This window comes from Somniosus microcephalus, chromosome 2 (assembly GCF_052327205.1).
Source record: "Somniosus microcephalus isolate GS21.2 chromosome 2, FLI_Smic_1.0, whole genome shotgun sequence".
NCBI lineage: Eukaryota > Metazoa > Chordata > Chondrichthyes > Squaliformes > Somniosidae > Somniosus > Somniosus microcephalus.
In genome coordinates this window covers 67,779,177-67,799,250 of record NC_140988.1, presented here as the reverse complement: position 1 = coordinate 67,799,250, position 20,074 = coordinate 67,779,177, and the positions used below count along the sequence as shown (strand labels likewise).

Sequence of the window (20,074 nt, the reverse complement as noted above, 5' to 3'; positions counted from 1 at the left end):
CGTCTGTTGAGAGAAACCGAACTAACATTGGAAAATGCTGTGAAAATATGCCACGCCAGTGAGCTAGCTTGAAAGCACGTGAAGACATTCAGTGAAATTAATAGTGGTGCGATTGTAGTAAGTGATAGTGCTGCTGTCGGTGCTGTGTCCTACAAAGGGAAGAAACATGGGCAGAACAGAAATGCAAAGCAATCGGAGGAAGGAATTTTTAATTGTAAATGCTGTGGTTACAAACACCAGTCACAACAATGCCCAGCATTTGGGAAAATGTGCACAAAATGTCATGGAAACAATCACTTTGCCAAACAATGCTTTTCAAAAGTAAAAACAAAGAAAGGGCAACAAGTCCAAGTCAATGTGATTGAGGACACTGATTTAAGTGAGACATTTTTTGTACGAATGGTGTCATGTGACAATATCAAAAAGGATACAGAAAATGTGCAGCCCTCAGGAATGGACAATGCTGAACATAAAGTTAATGCAGTAAAAGAGGACAAATGGATAATGCCACTGCAGGTAAATGGAGCATTAGTTACATTGAAACTAGACACTGGGGCAAAAGCAAACTTAATCAGTATGAGTGACATTAAAAATATGAAAGAAAAGCCCAAAATACAGAAAAAGTCAGTACTACTGAAGGACTATAATGGACAGAAAATAGATAGCTTAGGTGTATGCAGACTTAAAGTGACAGTCAAAGACAAAGTGCATCATCTCATGTTTTCTGTTGTGGCTGAAGGACTTGATTCACTACTAGGTGACAAAGCTTGTGAGGACTTAGAACTGGTCAAGAGAGTCTACCGTATAAACTGTGCCATAAGCAGACCAGGTGACTCAGTGGATTCTGTAGTGAGTAATTTCCAGGATGTGTTCAAAGGATTTGGAGTTCTACCATTCACTTACAAGATCCAGCTAAAGGAGGATGCTCAGCCAGTGGTACATGCTCCACGGAGAGTTCCAGCACCCCTGCGTGACCGGCTCAAGAAAGAACTGGACAGAATGACCACACTAGGAGTCATCAGGAAAGTCGAAGAGCCAACAGACTGGGTTAACTCCATGGTATGTGTAAAGAAAAAGAACAATGATCTAAGAATATGCATGGATCCAAAGGACTTAAATGCAAACATAAAACGTGAACACTATCAGATTCCCAAGCGAGAAGAAATCACCAGTGAAATGTCAGGTGCCAGATACTTCACAAAGCTCGATGCCTCACAAGGATTTTGGCAACTAAAACTGGATGAAGAAAGCACCAAATACTGTACCTTCAACACACCATTTGGCAGGTATTGTTTCCTCAGAATGCCTTTCGGGATAATATCTGCATCTGAAATCTTTCATAGAGCGATGGAACACATAATTAAAGGTCTGGAAGGAGTTCGGGTCTATGTTGATGACATCATCATCTGGGGCTCCACACTGAAAGAACACAATGAGAGACTGACTAAAGTGCTACAGAGCATACGCCGGAATGGACTGAAGCTCAACAAAGCCAAGTGTCAGTTTGGCATCCAGGAAGTCACTTTCCTAGGAGATAATCTATCTGGTAAAGGAATAGAGCCAGATATGGAAAAAGTAAACGCCATACTCAAAATGCCCAGACCCACTGACAAAAAAGGAGTGCTACGCATCATGGGGATGATAAACTTCATTGGAAAGTTCATTCCTAACTTGTCAGCCAAGACAGCCTGTCTGCGAGACCTGCTACATAAAACAAATGAGTTCGCATGGACAGAAAGACATGAACAAGAGTGGATGAACCTCAAAACAGTGCTGACAACCACATCTGTACTCACCTTCTTTGACCCAACAAAGAGAATCAAAGTGTCAACGGATGCATCAAAAGATGGCCTAGGCGCGGTCTTGCTACAAGCAGAGGGTGAAGATTGGAAGCCTGTTGCCTATGCCTCCAGGTCTATGACTGATTCTGAGTGTCGATTCGCCCAGATTGAAAAGGAATGTCTAGGCTTGGTAGTCGGACTAGAAAAGTTCCATGGCTACATATATGGACTTCCCACCTTCACAGTTGAGACAGACCACTGCCCACTGGTTGCCATCATAAAAAAAAACCTGAATGAGATGTCTCCAAGGATACAACGACTCATGATGAAGCTGCAAAGATATGATGTTGAACTGATCTACACACCAGGCAAACACATAAGTGTTAGCAGATGCACTACCCCGAGCACCCACAATGAGTCATGTGAGCTCTACTGAAGAAGACGTGGATGTTCATGTGAGTATGGTCACTGCTGCGCTGCCCATGTCAGACACAAAATCAAAGCAAATAGCAGAAGAAACAGTAAAAGATACAGTGTTACAAACAGTAATAGAGAACATTCACCATGGTAGGCCAAAAGGTTCCTGTCCAAAGTACTTTCACATCAGGTCAGAGTTGAGTGCTGCAAGTGGACTATTACTAAAACAGAACAGAATAGTCATTCCACAGGCTCTACGTCAAGACATGCTCAAAAGGATTCATGAGGGACACCTCGGAATTGAAAAATGCAAAAGGAGAGCAAGAGACACGGTTTATTGGCCTGGCATAAATAAGGACATTGAGAACATGATAGGCAAATGTGAGACATGTCAGAAACACCAAAACAAACAAGCAAAGGAACCAATGATAGTAGCTGACTTACCTGTGCTGAGAAGATCCACACATGAAGTAAAAAAGCCTGATAGATTTAATCTTTGAGTATAAAGTAAAGCTTTGAAAATGTGTTGACTGTTGTGAAAATGTTTATGTTTATAGAGCACTAACAAAAGTGTTACTGATATCATCTTTATCGTTTTTCTTGAAAGTTGATTGATATTGATTTTGTTTAACCTCAAAGAAAGGGGGATGTAATGATCAGTAACCTGTCATTCTAGAATGGTACACTAGGTGGAGCTGTATGTTGCTGTATGTCGGAGCTGTATGTATATAAGAGTGGGACTACCCACGATGCACTAGGCTACCCAGAAGGCAGTAGTCAAGATGGATGCTGTAGAAGTCCACATGGCATGAATAAAGTGACTAGCTAGAAGCTAGCTGCTCATAATAAGAATGTCTATTTATTTATGAACATAACAAAGACTTCCTGATTTAACTGTTCTCAATCTCTTTGAAGAACAAGCTTTATCAACCGTTATCTTTCTATACTTTAGCTAATGGATAACTCTACCTATGTTTATTACCCTAACCCCTAAAGTTACACTTTAATCACTCCTGGCTGATGTTATTACTATCGCGTATTTCCTTACACAAGTATTTTTCAAATCAGAAGGCAAGCTATGCATTTTTCTCACAACATTTCAAAGCCATCATGTTTATCTTGGAAAGTCTATTGTTCCATAATACAAAGAAATTTGGTTAATAACACTTAACTCCCCAAGCTATCCAACATACAACTCTCCAGGATGTCCAACATAGGGAAACACCAATTTGTGCACAGCAACCCACAAACAGCAATAATATAAATAACCAGATAATCTGTTTTATGGTTGAGGAATAAATATTGTCAAGGACACTGGAAGCACTTCCCTGTTCTTCATTGAATAGTGCTATGGGATCTTTTACATCCACCTGAGAGGGCTGACAGGGGCTTTCTTTAATGTATCATCCAAAAGACAGCACCTCTGACAGTGCAACACTCCCTCAGTACTGCACTGAAGTGTTAGCCTAGATTACGTGCTCAAGTCTCTGACTTAGAGATGAGAGTACTACCACTAAGTTAAGGTTGATATGGGTAACCATTCCTCACTGGTACAAAGGACCAAATGCCCATTTTTTGCTGAAATTTCTGTGATTTAAAGAATATATTGGCATAAATCTCAGCAGCATTTAAACAAAAATATTTTAGTATTTTAAAACAAGTCTATTTTCATGATTGTGAAGACTCAAGGGATATATTTTGCTTATTTAGTTAGAAAAGTTTTCTTACGCAAAATGGAGTCTGGTAACAATTCTCCTGTCATCGAATTCATGAAACAAAAAATAAAGACATTATGGGGTTGAGTTCCGTAGGCATTCTCCTCATCATCCACCATAACTTTGGAATCTCTGTGGAAACTCCGGAGAGTCAGGCTTTTTTTCCTGGAGTTTCTGTGGATCTGCATAGATTCAAAGGCCTAGAAATTCGTCTCGCCAGGACGCCGGAAGTACCACCCTGGAAGGGGTCGCGACCGCCCGCCGGAAATTCAGTTTCAGTGCCCCAAACGGAAGCGCAGCGCTACTCGAGGCGCCCCGCATCCCTCTTGGGGCGCTGCAACTGAAAATCGCAGCGCAACGTGCCACAGTGCCACACGCTGCGGCATGGTGCGCTGCGGTACTGCAGGCCTTCCTCTCCTTCTTAAAGGGAGGGACCTGCTGCAGCGCAATCGGCGATCGCGAGTGCCGGCAAAAGAGCCAGGCACCGAGGAGAAGTGCCGGGCTCTTGGGACACAGCCGACACAACGCAGGGGGGGTGGGGGGCTCAGGAGGCCAGGGACGGTGGCGCGAGGAGGTGCTGGCAGGCGGCCAGCAAAAAAAAAAGGCCACCCCGCACCTCAGCGCCTCTACCGCCGCAGGTAGGCCCCCCTGAACCGGTCACAAATCGCGATCGGGGCGGTAGCGGGGTGCTGCGCACACCGATGATGTCATCAGTGGTGGCACAGCACTAACGGCTAGTGCCACCATTAGCGCCCCACTAAATTTAGCGGGAGGCTTGGCCAGTGGCACAAAACCCACTAAGTGCCCTCTTTGGGCGCTAACGGGTGGCGCAGCCCACTGAATTTCTGGGCCAAAGAATCATACAACACAGAAGGAGGCCATTTGGCCCATTGTGCCTGTGCTGGCTCTCTGAAAGAGCTTCCAATTAATCCCTGCTTGTTCCCCATAACCCTGCAAATATTTCCTTTTTAAGTAGAAATCCAATTCCTTTTTGAAAGTTACTACTGAATCTGCTTTCACCACCTTTTCAGACAATCCATTCCAGGTGTTTGCTCATGCTGTTGTGGAGGTTTTAAACTAGCTTGGCAGGGAACCTGTGGTTGGATTCAGAAGGGGGAGAAGCCAAGCTGGAAATGGAAGGCAGAACATTAGTAAGTGAGTTTGTAAGGCAGAGGTACTAAAGGCTAGAAAATAGACAACAAAGAGGTTTGGCAGTGCTCAATGGTATATACTTCAATGCAAGGATAAAAAGTGAATAAGTCAGATGAGCTGTAGGCACAGATAGACATGTGGAAGTATGTTATTTACTGAAACATGGCTTAAAGAAAGGCAGGAATGGCAGCTCAACATTCCTGGTTACAGGGTTTTCAGGTGAGATAGAGAGGGGGTTAAAAAGGATGGGGTGGTTGCAATATTGGTTAAAGAAACAATTAGAGCTGTGAGGAGGAATGATATGTTAAAAGGATCACCTAATGTGGCAATATGAAGAACAAAAAAGGGGCAATCACACTGCTGAGAAGGTACTATAGGCCCCCAAATAGTCAGAGGCAGATAGAAGAGCAAATACATAGGCAAACTTCTGAGAAGTTCAAAAAATATAGGGCAGTAATAGTAGGAGATTTCAACTAGTCATAGGGGTCGATTTTAAGTGAGCCGTGGAGGCGGGCTTGGAGGCGTGCAGGGGGTTAAAATCGCAAAAACTGGTGAGAGGGACCCCCCGCGCCCCCCCCCCCCCGCCTGGTTCCCGACTCCGAGACATTTTTACTCAGGCGTGTCTGATGGTCCCGAATCCGTCCCGCATCCAACAGGCGGGGCTGGTCTTTAAGGCCCTTAATCACCACTAAATCAGCACAGTGGCATAGTGGTTAGCACTGTTGCCTCACAGCACCAGGGACCCGGGTTCGAATCCGGCCTCGGGTGACTGTCTGTGTGGAGTTTGCACATTCTCCCCGTGTTTGCGTGGGTTTCCTCCGGGTGCTCCGGTTTCCTCCCACAGTCCAAAGATGTGCGGGTTAGGTTGATTGGCTATGATAAATTGACCCTTAGTGTTAGGGGGATTAAATACGTGGGGTTACGGGGATAGGGTGGGATATGTGTCGGTGCAGGCTCGATGGGCCGAAATGGCCTCTATCTGCACTGTGGGGTTTCTGTGATTCTGTGATAAATGGCCTCTATAATCCCATTTTAACAGTCCCTTGGTATTTTAACCCTTTTCCCACGTAAAACACGCCTGGTGGGAATCACGACTGTGAAACCTGGCGGGAGCATTGTTGGCTTGCTGGCTATCAGCTGCAGGTCAAACATTAAAGAGGAGATTTGATAAGCCATCATTTGCAGGTGGAAGGACTTTGTTGTCTCAGGCCTGGGGCAACTTTTACCAGGCTTAACCACACCTGTGGAAGGTTGGAGCCTCACACACATCTCCAGTGTGAACTCCTGGGAAACACCTCTCGCCACCTTCACTCAGCGCTTCCTCAACGGAGGCATATGCCAGGAGCATGGGAGCCATTTATTTCCTTCCCTTCTGGGCATTAGAGGAGTTCGAGCACCAGGTGCGGCAGCAGCAGAACCAGGAACAACAGCAGCACTAGCAACAGCAGCAGCAGCAGGAGCACCAAGCTGCTGCTCACCCACCTGAAGCTGCACAAGCCAGAAGGGGCCAGCGCCTGGAAGCCCGTCGGTGCAGGAGATACCCCCCCAAACATCTACAGACACAGGGTCAGCTACCTCAACATGACTGAGCAGCAGTGCCAAAGGCGGCTCCAACTTTCGCGAGAGGTAGTGACTGACATCTGCGCAATGTTACAGCAAGACCTGCTGCCCAGAGGACCAGGTGGACACTCCTTACCAGAGGCCATCAAAGTCACCACCGCACTCAACCTTTTTGCCTCAGGCTCATTCCAGGGATCATCAGCAGACATCAGCGGCATTTCCCAGGCGGCCGCACACACTTGCATCATGCAGGTAACCGATGCCCTCTTTGCCCTCGTGCACAATCACATCCATTTTGCCAAGGATCGCGCAAGTGTGACGGCGCGAGCGGTTGGATTAGCTCATCTGGCAGACTTTCCAAGGGTGCAGGGCATCTTTGACTGCACACATGTGGCCCTTAGGGCACCCCATCGCAATCCAGGTATTTTTGTCAACCGCAAGGGCTTCCACTCCCTTAACGTTCAGCTGGTGTGTGACCACAAGAAGGAGATTTTGCATGTTGCAGTTGCAGTTGCCATGACTCCTTCATACTGCGCCAGTCTAGTGTGCCTCCACTATTCAGGCCGCCAGACCAAATTCACGGATGGCTACTTGGAGACAAGGGCTATCCCCTGAGGACTTGGCTAATGACGCCGTTGAGGGGGCCAGCCAACGAAGCTGAGGAGCGCTACAACTCCAGCCACATTTCCACCAGATCCATTATCGAGCAAACCATCGGTTTGCTGAAGATGCACTTCAGATGCCTGGATAGATCAGGTGGAGCCCTACAGTACTCAGCAGCCAGGGTCTCCAGAATCGTCGTGGTTTGCTGTGCACTTCACAACATGGCACAGCGTCGTGGCTTGCAGATTCCTGAGGACCAAGTGGCTCGTCACATACCCTCCTCAGATGATGATGATGAGGAGGAGGAGGAGGAGGAGGAGGGGGAGGAGGGCAAAAACGACCATCCTGCAGAGGACCAACAACCAGCGGCAGCATTACACCAGACCATTGCTGTCCGGGATGCAAGGAACGCACTCATCCTGGCCAGATTTGCTTAGCCTAGCCAATCAAGCACTTTTGCCTCGCAGCTTCTTACCTGAGCATCGACAGTGGCCAAGACCCTGCGGATTCCTAGCTATTTGTCCAGCATACTGACAATTGCAAGTAATCCTAAGCCCTCAATGTAAAAGTCCCATTCGCGAAATGACACATGCCACAAATACAGCAGTAGCCATCAGACTTTTTATTGACAGAATTCATCTGATGGCTTTTTTTAACAATACATAAAATTTCACCCAAGTGACTACCCTTGTGACTACTTGTGCTTTGTTTTCCTCTTATGCGTCCTCCTGCGTAGTGGTTCCCCTGTGGCTTCAGCAGATGTGGAGGCCCCTTGCTCACTTTCCTGCTGCTCCTGTCTCGACACTTTGGTGGGCGTCCTCTGGGGTGGCGAGCGTGTGAGGGCTCGTCAACAGTCTGCTGCTCCTGCGGCTGTGCAGGGGTTGAGACGTCTATCTCACTTTGGTGTGACTCTGGCGGGGCTCTGACCGAGGGCTCTGCAGTGGCATGGAAATGTGAGCGCTTGGAGAGGAACCCCCACTTCCTTGAGGTCTGCCACCAACCTCCCTCTCATGGGTCAGCTCCCCGCTCCCCCTCCGCGCCTGCAAGTGGCTGGAGAGCACCTTGCTGCACATCAGGGGGGCCATGGGGACCCGTATCTGCAATGGCAGTCCTACTCAGAAGGACTTCCATGAAGGTTTGGTTTCTATGCTCAATAGATGCCCATCGCTCCTCAAGAGATGTTCTGAACACTCGCCATGTTTTCGATACCCTGGCGACTAACCTCCTCCATGGCCGTAGCCCTCCTCTCCTCTACCGTAGCCAGCCTTACCACGGAGGCAGCAATCATTTCCACGTAGCTAGCCATCCTTTCCGTGTTGATGCGTTCATGTGCCAATGACTCCACAAAGGCTCTGCTCGTGTTCGGTATGGACTCCTCCATTCGCTCCACACTCGCAGCGACCCTGGAGACAAAACCTGCCAGAGACTCCTGCATCTGTGCATGGAGTTCCATCACCTCTGATCTTATGGATGGACCCAGAGGCAGAGGGTCGACATGCAGCTGAGCCGAGCTGGCAGAGTCCTGCGCTCTCCAACGAGGACTCTCCACTGCTGTCCCTGTCTCCACAATCTGCTGATGTTCACTTGTGAGCTATGATACACCAGGTGACAACATTATTCTATGTCCCGAAGGTCCCACTGAGGTGTGAGTGTCTGCGCTGGTGCTGGGTGCGCTGATTTCTGCTGACGCTGCGCCCTCAGAGGTTGCAGATTCCTCTGAGGAGTGTGGAAGCTCAGGCTCTTCCTCCTGGACAGTGGGGATGGGGGCTCTCGATGGTCCCGTGGGGGAGTAAAGGAAAGAGTTAGATATGTGAGGTCAAGGTTACATGCACATTGCATATTGCAGATGATGATAAGTCCATCTGTTATAGCTTCAGAATCATTATCAGCAACTCATGCAATGTCAATGAGAGAGATGGAAAACTATTCTGTCACCTGCTTGCTGTGATGCACCCGTCTGTCCGTCCCCAACTTGCGCATCTTTTTCAACCCCGACAATTTCCAGGACGGCTTCCTCCCAGGGGGTGAGCTGGGCTACTGAAGGTGGGCCTCCTCCTGTCCTGGCTCTTTCCCTTTTATTGTGAGCTCTCTTTTCCTGCAATGAGGGAGACAAGTGGAGGTTGAGTGAGAATGAAGGAGTGATTGTAGAGATTGCATAGCATAGATACTTAGAAGGAGACAAAGATGGAGCGAGGTTGCAAGACCAAGGGCCCTCCCTGTGTGTTGTCAGTTGTGTTCAAAGCATCAGAGTGGTAGGGAGTGTGAGGGCTGCATGGTGGAATAGTTATGTGATTGTGAGCATAGAGAGAAAGGGAATGGGTAAATGTGCATGGATGTGAGTGTCAAGTGGGATGTGGAGGAAGAGATTGCTAAAGCTGAGTGCTGTTGAGGAAAGGCAATGGGGATCAGATTGAGGGTGATGGGAACTTCATACTTACTTTTCCAGTGCGTTGAAGGTCATGGAATCTGTTGTGTATGTACCTTTAAGAGAATAACTGGTCTCAGACTACAGTACCGGCAGTGACCACCCCTGTATAAAAGGCGCTAGTGAGCCTCTGTTGTTTCAGTTTCACTATTGACTTCCATCAGTAAAGACTTGTTTTGTTCAACTCCTGCTGTCCGTGTCTCAATCATTCACGGACGTAATACTGGCGACGAGCAGATACGAACCTACCTACAGTCTGCACCACCTCCTGGGATCCATTCCTACAGCGAAGTGAGCAGAGGTCGAGGCCAGAAAGAAAAGAAAGTAAGAGGCAGTAGAAACGGGCATCGACTGTGGGCATCCGCCCCTGTGTTTGCGGAGTTGAAGATTGCTGGAGAAGCTGTCGGAAGCGGGGCCTGGTTCCTGTCGACGGTGCTTCAGCTAATCGGGCTGGTGGCACTGATCCTTCCTGGGCTGCGGCGGTCGCGAACTCGAGCAGGTGGTTTGCAACGGGGCCGAGCAGCGTTGTCGAGAAGAAGAGAGAGAGAGGGTGGAGCACACAGGGCGCGGCCGGTGCTACGAAGCCGGGCTGCGTATAGACCCGCGAAGAGGGAGGCAAGAGTCCCACAGGGTTGTTCCACGACGGGAAAATAATAAAAAAAAGAAATATTAAACGCGCAAGAAACCGTGAGGAGCTGCAGGTTGCAACGGGAACCGCAGAAAGCAGCGCTAACAACAGCGGGGAAGAAGGCAAAGCGCGGGAGGCGCCATCTTAATCAGCAGGGAAGAAGGCAAAGCGTGGGAGGCGCCATTTTGTTAAATCGGGGAAGAAGGCAAAGCACGGGAGGCGCCATTTTAGATTTGCAAGATGCCGAAGACTGGCTGTATCACTGCTTTTGATAATACAATAGAGGACTGGACCACGTGTGTGGAAAGAGTCAAGGTATATTTCGAGGCAAACGAAATAGCGGAGGAGAAAAAGGCATCGATATTGCTAAACTTAATGGGCGCTAGAACGTACGGCCTATTGCGGGACCTGATTACTCCAGCCAAACCGAAGGCGAAGAGTTTTAACGAAATTGTTGCTGTCCTACAGGAACACCTAAACCCTGCACCGCTGTTGATAGCAGAAAGATTTAAATTCCACAGGAGAACTCAGCATAAAGATGAGAGCAATGCTGAGTACCTTACGGAACTACGCAAGCTATCAAAGCACTGCCAGTTCGGAGCAGGACTGGCAGATACCCTACGGGACTAATTTGTCTGTGGACTCCTGAGTGAAGGAACACAGAAGAAGTTACTCTCAGAGAAAGAGCTGACGCTAGATAAGGCTTTCAGCGTGGCGGTATCGTATGAAGCAGCAGCCAGGGGAGCTGCAGAAATTCAACAAAAACCACAGGAATACGGCACTCACGAAATGACACGGGGATTTGTAAAATGTTATCGCTGCAGCAGAACTAACCATGACCAGAAGGACTGCTGGTCCAAAGACAAAATATGCAGGCAATGCGGGAAGATGGGACACATTGCACGAGTTTGCAGGTCTGGGAAGAAGGCCAGCGACAACAAAAAGGCTACTAAGGAACCGTACAAGAAAGTACAAAAGATGACGGACAGTAGTTCCGAAGACCAGATGAGCGATAGTGAATCCGGGAACAGGAGACTAAGCTGTCTTAAACTTCACAATGTAATCGCAAAAGAGGATCACCGAACCATTTGGGTCACCCTCACGATAGCAGGGTCCCAAGTTAAAATGGAATTGGATACAGGATCAGCGCTAACCGTCATGAATCGACGAGACTACGAGCGGCTATTTTCACACATACCCTTGAGAGAGACATCAATCGTCTTGACGACGTATACGGGGCAAAAAGTATACCCCAGAGGAAAAATAAGGGTGCCTGTCGAATACAACGGCAAGAAAATACGGAAATTTTATCTCTACATACTGCCAAATGGTGGACCACCGTTATTGGGACGGGAATGGATCAGGAAGATAAACTTAGATTGGCACTCCATTCATGCAATGACGGTGGATGGTAAAAAAGATGAAGACGTCACTCCTGGACGATTATCAACAATCTTAGCTAACGCCAAAGAGGTACTTCAACAAGAACTGGGCACACTTAAAGGCGTAACCGCCTCGATAAAAATAGAAGAGAATGCAGTTCCCAAGTTTTTCAAAGCAAGACCGGTACCATATGCAATTCGCCCAGCCGTCGAGGCAGAGCTGGAGAATCTGGAGAAGGCAGGCGTGTTGTCTAAGGTCGACTGGAGCGAGTGGGCGACACCCATCGTTCCTGTCATGAAGAAAACGTTAAGCAATAAGTCCGGGGAGCCAAGGAAGATTCGCATCTGTGGGGATTTCAAGGTGACGGTGAACCCAGTCCTTCACACAGTACAATATCCTCTTCCAAGGATAGAAGACATCTTCGCCTCACTGTCTGGAGGGAAGCGTTTTACAAAAATTGATCTAGCACAAGCATATTTGCAGATGAAGGTTGAAGAGTCCTCTAGGAAGTATCTCACGATAAACACTCACAAAGGTCTTTACCAGTATCATCGATTGGTATTCGGAGTAGCATCGGCTCCGGCGATATGGCAAAGAGCGATGGAACAAGTCCTGCAAGGGATTCCGGGGACTCAGTGTTACTTGGACGACATCCTTGTGACAGGTGAAGATGACAGTGAACACCTTAACAACCTAGAACAGGTGCTCACTAGACTACGGGAACGTGGGCTGCGAGCCAACCGCCCCAAGTGCGAATTTTTTAAGAAACAGATATCGTATTGTGGCCACGTGATTGATGAAGAGGGGTTACATAAGTCCCCTGACAAAATTGAAGTGGTAGTTAAGGCTCCAGCGCCTGAAAATGTGTCGCAACTGAGGTCATTCCTCGGATTGGTGAATTACTACCAAAAGTTTTTGCCGAATTTGTCGACAATTCTGCACCCACTGAATGCCCTGCTACGAACAGGGGTAGCATGGAAATGGAGCGATGATTGTAAGCGGGCCTTTCAGAAGAGTAAGGACTTAATCACTTCAAGGGAAGTATTGGCTCACTACAACCCAGCACTGCCGATCAGACTGGCGTGTGATGCGTTTCCCTACGGCATTGGGGCGGTACTGTCACATAAATTCCTTGATGGTTTAGAGAGGCCGATAGCTTTTGCGTCACGCTCGTTAACTTCTGCCGAGCGTAACTACGCCCAGATTGACAGAGAGGCCCTCAGCCTAGTGTGGGGGGTGAAGAAGTTCAATCACTACCTGCACGGTCAAAAATTTACTCTACTAACCGATCATCAACATCTTGTCTCCATTTTCAACCCTCAGAAGGGCGTACCGATAATGACAGCACAACGGCTGCAGAGGTGGTCCCTTTTCCTAGGGGCACACCAATATGACATCGAGTACAAAGGAACTAAACAGCATGGAAATGCTGATGGTTTGTCACACCTACCGTTGCCGACGGTGGAAGAAGAAGACCTTGCAGTGGATCCAATGGAGTTATTCCACTCGACCATAGTCGAATGTCTCCCTGTGACGAATGCAAACATAGAAAAGGAAACACGGAATGACCCGACACTATCACGGGTCTATGATTTAACGGTGAAGGGATGGCCAGCACATGGCGAACCACTGCTGCCAGCATTCTCGCCGAGAAGAGAACAGCTGTCAGTGTGCAGAGGAACCTTGATGTGTGGATCCAGAGTAGTAATTCCACCTAAGTTGACGGATAGAGTGCTCAATGAGCTTCATGAGGGTCATCTGGGTGGGGTAAAAATGAAGAACTTAGCCAGAGCGTTTGTGTGGTGGCCGGGAATCGATAGAGAAATCGAAGAGATGACCAAGAGCTGTGCAGGATGCCAGAAGGTCCAAAACGCCCCACCACAAGCTCCTCTGCATCCATAGGAGTGGCCCTCATCTCCATGGCAAAGGGTGCACATTGATTTTGCTGGTCCCTTCATGGACTCGATGTTTTTAATTGTGGTGGATGCACATTCAAAGTGGCCAGAGGTAATAAAAATGTCCTCAACCACCACGGAAAAAACTATCACAGTTTTACGAACCATATTCGCCAGGAATTGGCTGCCTGAACAGATTTGCTCTGACAATGGACCGCAGTTTGTGTCTGAAGAGTTCCGGAGGTTCTTAAAGAACAATGGTGTTAAGCATTACACATCTGCCCCATATCATCCAGCCACTAATGGATTGGCCGAGAGGTTTGTCCAAACATTCAAGAAGGCTATCAAGGCAATGTGTAATGAAGATATACCCCTACAACACAAGGTGGACAACTTCTTGTTTGCCTACTGGAATGCGACACATGCGGTTACCAACCAAACTCCAGCCATGATGTTCTTCAATCGAAGACTACGATGCCGCTTGGCTTTGGTTAAGCCAAACGTCCGAAGAGATGTGGAGAACAGGCAGTTTCAGAATATGAATGAAAGGCCGACCAGGAGTTTTAAGATCGGTCAACCAGTTTTGGCCCGGGACTACCGCACTGAGAAATGGCAGCCAGGAACGATTTGTACACGGCAAGGACCTCTCATGTATACCGTGGACGTTGGGGAGAGCATTGTAAGACGCCATGCTGACCAGATTCTAGAGTCACTGGAAAACGTCAACTCCACACCACGATCTGATACACCTGGTAATGAAATCGACGTTCCAATTGCAGCTACCGCAGAACCGGTAATATTGGAAGCAGATGAACCAAACAACGACATTGATCCCGACTCAACATTGCCAGAAGAACCTGATACCCCAAGAGGCATTATCCAGACAAAATCAGGAAGCCTCCTCAAAGACTGAACTTATAATTGCTTAAACTTAACCAATGTATCTAGCAACCGTAATTGTGATTGTAATTAGTTATCATTTAGTTGTTAAATGAATGTTATGTACTGTTTATCTAAAAGGGGAGGAATAGTTGTGTATGTACCTTTAAGAGAATAACTGGTCTCAGACTGCAGTACCGGCAGTGACCACCCCTGTATAAAAGGCGCTAGTGAGCCTCTGTTGTTTCAGTTTCACTATTGACTTCCATCAGTAAAGACTTGTTTTGTTCAACTCCTGCTGTCCGTGTCTCAATCATTCATGGACGTAATAGAATATTTTCCTGCATTGCATCCATAGGCCCCTTGTGACCCCCAAGGAGTTCACCTCCCCAGCCGCCTGTATCCACACAGCCTTGGTCTGACTGGTAGGCCTCTTCCTCCCTGATGAAGGGAACAGGACCTCCCTGTGGGCCCTAGCCCCATCCACCAATGCCTGTAGTGCTGCCTCATCAAACCTAGGAGTTGCTCTTGGCCTCCCGCTGGCCATTGTTCCTGCAGGTTCCTGTGCCATCAAATGGAGAAATCTTGGAAGCCTGCAGAAGAAGCAAGGCTTGCTGTGAACCTTAAATGCAGCAGCAATGATGACGTCATCGGAGGGGACTTTCACTCATGAAAAACCCCTTTGCAAAGGCTTCCCACACGTTGGAAATCAATTGGCCAATTGAGTTAAAATTGCATCAATCTCCCACATCCATTTAGATTTGTGTGGGAAACAAGAAATTCAGGGAACACGACAATAGCCCGCACCTGAGTTAAAATCGAGCCCCTTATCTCGGAGGCGGGGAGTGAGCGGGTTTCCCTGATTACCATTTTTTGTCTCCGTTTCCCGGCTGGAGCCAGCCAGATCGAGAGGCTAGCTGGCTGTCATGCAGTTAGGACTTTGGCACCAGGCCTCAGCCAGGGAGCGGAGGGGGGAAGGAGAGATCGGGAAGGCCGGAGTGGGGGGTGGTGGGTGGGGGAGGTCGGAGGCCAGAGGGGAGATCGGGGTCCGGAGCAGGTGGGAGATCGGAGGCCAGGGGGATGATCGGAGGCCATAGGGGAGATCGGACTCCGGAGCAGGGTGGAGATTGGAGGCTGGGGTCGATCAGAGGCCGGGGTTGGGGGAGATCATAGACCAGAGGGGAGATCATAGACTAGGGTCGGGGGAGATCAGAACAGTCACAGAAATCACAGAAATCACAGAAACCCCACAGTGCAGATAGAGGCCATTTCGGCCCATCGAGCCTGCACTGACACATATCCCAATAGCCCCTACACCAACACATATCCCACCCTATCCCCGTAACCCCACGTATTTAATCCCCCTAACACTAAGGGTCAATTTATCATAGCCAATCAACCTAACCCGCACATCTTTGGACTGTGGGAGGAAACCGGAGCACCCGGAGGAAACCCACGCAAACACGGGGAGAATGTGCAAACTCCACACAGACAGTCACCCAAGGCCGGATTCGAACCCGGGTCCCTGGCGCTGTGAGGCAACAGTGCTAACCACTATGCCACCGTGCTGCCGAGGGGAGAGCGGAAGGATCGGGGGAATGTCTGATACTGGGTGGGTGGTGAGTGAAGCAGGTAAGCTGGATCCAGCAGGTAAGTGGAAAGGCATTTACCTCCTGAATCCAGCAGTCCTCACCTCCCTTTAGCCGCCAGGTTTCCTGAGGCCCGAAAACTCGTTAAATTTAAACTGGTGGTTAAATAAGAGGCACGCAGCCTCATTATAATATTTAAATGTTCAACTCGCCTCCTGTGAGCGGGTTGGTTGCCCACTCCTTGTCCCGCCTCGGTTAAAACTGGTAGTGGGCGGGTTGGGGTTCGGTTTCAGATATTTCACATTTTTACATCCCACCCGACCCAAACTTACCCATTTTGGGGGTTAAAATTCCCTCCTATTATTTATTTTAAATGTGTTAAAACCTCTAAAAAGAATGTCATATGGGCCTATATCATCAACAGTTATTTCTGGGCTTATAAGTAGATACTTAGTTTCACAGAAAATGCTAGAGTTTGATTTGCATAATATGTTCCTATTTGTAACAATGTAGTTCCAAAACATATCTGTAAAGTAAGAGTTAACAAAGGCTCTATCTTTGAATTTTAAGTACCAGGGAAGTTAAGAGTTTAACACCTGGAATTTCTATGGGATTCCCTCGATCTCCCGCCATAACTTTGGTGGAAGATCGAGCAGACACCCTGGAGAAATGGCGAAAATGGATATTTACACTGTTTCTCCACGGTTTCCGCCAATCCTCCGCTGAATTGACGCCAGGAGATCAGACGAACCCTGTGGAAATTCTCCCCTCAGAAGTTTAACTCCAAAATAAGGTAAATAAAATAAAATTACCTTTGGATAGCAGGGCTCCCCAAAGAAGTCACATTTGAAGAGCGTCGAGTTATCAAGCTGGTAACCATATATTTTAGTGAAATTCTTGATGCTGAAAGTTGGGTTTCCTTGAAGAAAGTTTAGGATTTCTTGCGAAGTACTGCTATTTCCATCACTTTGACCAATGCTTAGAACGGCACACACAACATTCCACAATATATATATGATGTTCAAGTTGGTTACTGCTTGGGTTTGGTATCTATAGGGAACAGAACAAAATGACTTTTTCATATTAGTATGAAACACAAATACAGTGGAAGAATGAAATTGACCATTGAGAGTATTACTAGTATTATAAAAATATAGTGCCCAGAGATAAAACGGAAAACATTCCATGGAGTCTTGGAACTTATCAGAAACAGTGGCCCAGCATTCCTTGTGTCAGTTCACTGCCCTGCTTCATAATTCTCCTCTTAATCAGCAACTGATCAATCACCAGATAAAGGTATTTGTCACTTTTTTTGATCAATTGGTTTCTTACAGAAAGGTGTTGCGTTTTCAAAGATAATCCAGAGACCGTCAGCAGAGTTCAGTTCATGGTGCTTTTATAATGGCTGCCACACACACACACACTTCCAGGCACAAGCAATCGAATACCTATACACAATACAATGATAACAGCACTATCAAATTCCATGTGCTCAGGCCAAGGTAATCGAGTACCTATCACCAATGTCAGACATAACAAAAGGATTTTGAAATTGAGTTAAATTTAAGTGTGTTTTAAAACAAAGTAAATTTATACAGGTTTTTAAATAGGCCACAAGAATGTCAGAGCTCATAGTCTATTTCAAACTGATACAATGAGGGTCTGTAGCCTCACACCTCAGCTAGAATGACTGGGGATGTTAAGCAATTCATCATCTACTGTGGTGAGCACAATTCATGTAGGCAAACCATATGAGGGCTAGTTTTCTGTGGGGGTTCACCTGATCATCTGCCATAACTTCGGGGAAATCTCGGAAAAATAGCATAAAAGTTGTTTACATGGCACACAAAAGTCTCCGTGTGACTTAGCTTTAGGTAAGCTTTATGATCTCATTACAAATGTTTAGTTAGGTCAGATATTGCATATCTCTGTACCTGGGAGTGTGTCCAGCCTTTGACTACCTTGCATTGGTTGGAATCATACCTAGCACAAAGGAAGTTGGCTGTGGTTGTTGGAGGTCATTCATCTCAATCACATGACATCACTGCAGGAGCTCCTCAGGGCAGTGTCCTAGGCCCAACCATCTTCAGCTGTTTCATCAATGACCTTCCCTCCATCATAAGGTCAGAAGTGGGAATGTTCGCTGATGATTGCACACTGTTCAGCACCATTCGAGACTCGTCAGATACTGACGCAGTCCGTGTCCATATGCAGCAAGACCTGGACAACATTCAGACTTGGGCTGACAAGTGGCAAGTAACATTCACACCACACAAGTGCCAGACAATGACCATCTCCAACAAGCGAGACTCTAACCATCTCCCCTTGACATTCAATGGCATTACTATCGCTGAATCGATACTATCAACATCCTGGGGGTTACCATTGATCAGAAATTGAACTGGACCAGCCATATAAATAATGTGGCTACAAGAGCAGGCCAGAGGCTGGGAATTCTGTGGCGAGTGTCTCACCTCCTGACTCCCCAAAGCCTTTCCACCATCTACAAGGCACAAGCCAGGAGTGTGATGGAATACTGTCCACTTGCCTGGATGAGTGCAGCTCCAACAACACTCAAGAAGCTCGACACCATTCAGGATAAAGCAGCCCGCTTGATTGGCACTCCATCCACCACCTTCAACATTCACTCCCTCCACCACCGGCGCACTGTGGCTGCAGTGTGTACCATCTACAAGATGTGCTGCAGCAACTCGCCAAAGCTCCTTCAACAGCACCTTCCAAATCCGCGGCCTCTACCACTTAGAAGGACAAGGGCAGCAGACACATGGGAACATCACCACCTACAAGTTCCCCTCCAAGCCACACACCAACCTGACTTGGACCTGTATCGCCGTTCCTTCACTGTCGCTGGGCCAAAATCCTGGAACTCCCTTCCTAACAGCATTGTGGGTGTACCTACACCATATGGACTGCAGCGGTTCAAGAAGGCGGCTCACCACCATCTTCTCAAGGGCAATTAGGGATGGGCACTAAATGCAGGCCTAGCCAGCGACGCCCACATCCCATCAATGAATAAAAACAAATTTTAAAAACTGGTTCCCTTTTCTGTTCCATGCCTTCACACATTGATAGAATGCTTTATGTAAACTTACTCTCCTTCAGAACTGACATAACTCATATCATGTTTACCCTTGTGGAATATTACATGTTGTCAGAGCTCTTTTGTATTTGTCAACTGGACCATTTTTGTGTTTTGCATTTTTCTTCATGTGAATTTTTATTAAAAAGTCATAGAGAAACACGTGAAGAGTGTCATACCTATTTAAATTGCAGAAAGTAACAGCAGGAAATTCAATATGCTCGACATACTTTATGGTGACAGATGTAGATGTTGGCCAGCTGAAGTAACGACTGAAACACTGGGTGATCTGACAAGAAACCACAATCACACAGCCAAGGACGACAGCCATCCAGAAAACCCTGCGGGTTCTAGGTTTGCTTTGCAGTGCATTTTGTAAACCATGGAAAGAGGTTGATGCAGCAAACTTGTGTTCAAAGTGCTGTATGTTCTCCATGGATCGTAATATTTTCCCAAGTAAATAAGACCAAACTTTTTTTAATGCCCCTAAAAAAAAAGCAAACAAAAGAAAACAGTCAGTAGATTTTCAACTTTAAATAAATGCATCAACTTATTGATACAAGTGAAGGGAAGCTTTCAAATATGAAACAATTATGCTGTTCGCATTGAGCTACTACCTTACCTCGCGTGGCTTGATAAATACTCCAAGTGCCTTTAATAATGTAGATGCAAATATTTAGAAATATATTTTGTAGTAGCTATTTCTCAATTTTCCCTATTGAACTATTTTACTACTGTAATATATGTGGGTAGAACAAATGAAGGACAGAGACACTATGAATTGCTAGTCAAGGTTCTTGTTTATTAGGCCAGAGCGAACTGAGCATGCTCATACTAAATCATGTGACAAACCATGTGCTAATACATTACACCACTTTCCCCTTTAAAAAAATACACATTCCCCTCTCAAATACAACAAAACTATGGTCCTACCTTTCCCAGCATTG

At 47.0% G+C, this 20,074-nt stretch overlaps 1 protein-coding gene across 1 annotated transcript in view; it reads right to left on the bottom strand.

The window, feature by feature from the left end:
- The window catches only part of LOC147122751 (bile acid-sensitive ion channel-like), a 452,148-nt gene extending 432,585 nt beyond the window's left edge, over positions 1–19,563 (bottom strand). The window contains exons 1-2 of the mRNA XM_086005364.1: positions 19,307–19,563; positions 16,840–17,077 (exon numbers count right to left, since the gene is read on the bottom strand). Coding sequence (XP_085861490.1) covers positions 16,840–17,077; positions 19,307–19,563 — 495 coding nt within the window. The remainder of the gene's footprint in view (positions 1–16,839; positions 17,078–19,306) is intronic.
- Positions 19,564–20,074: the final 511 nt, after the last annotated feature.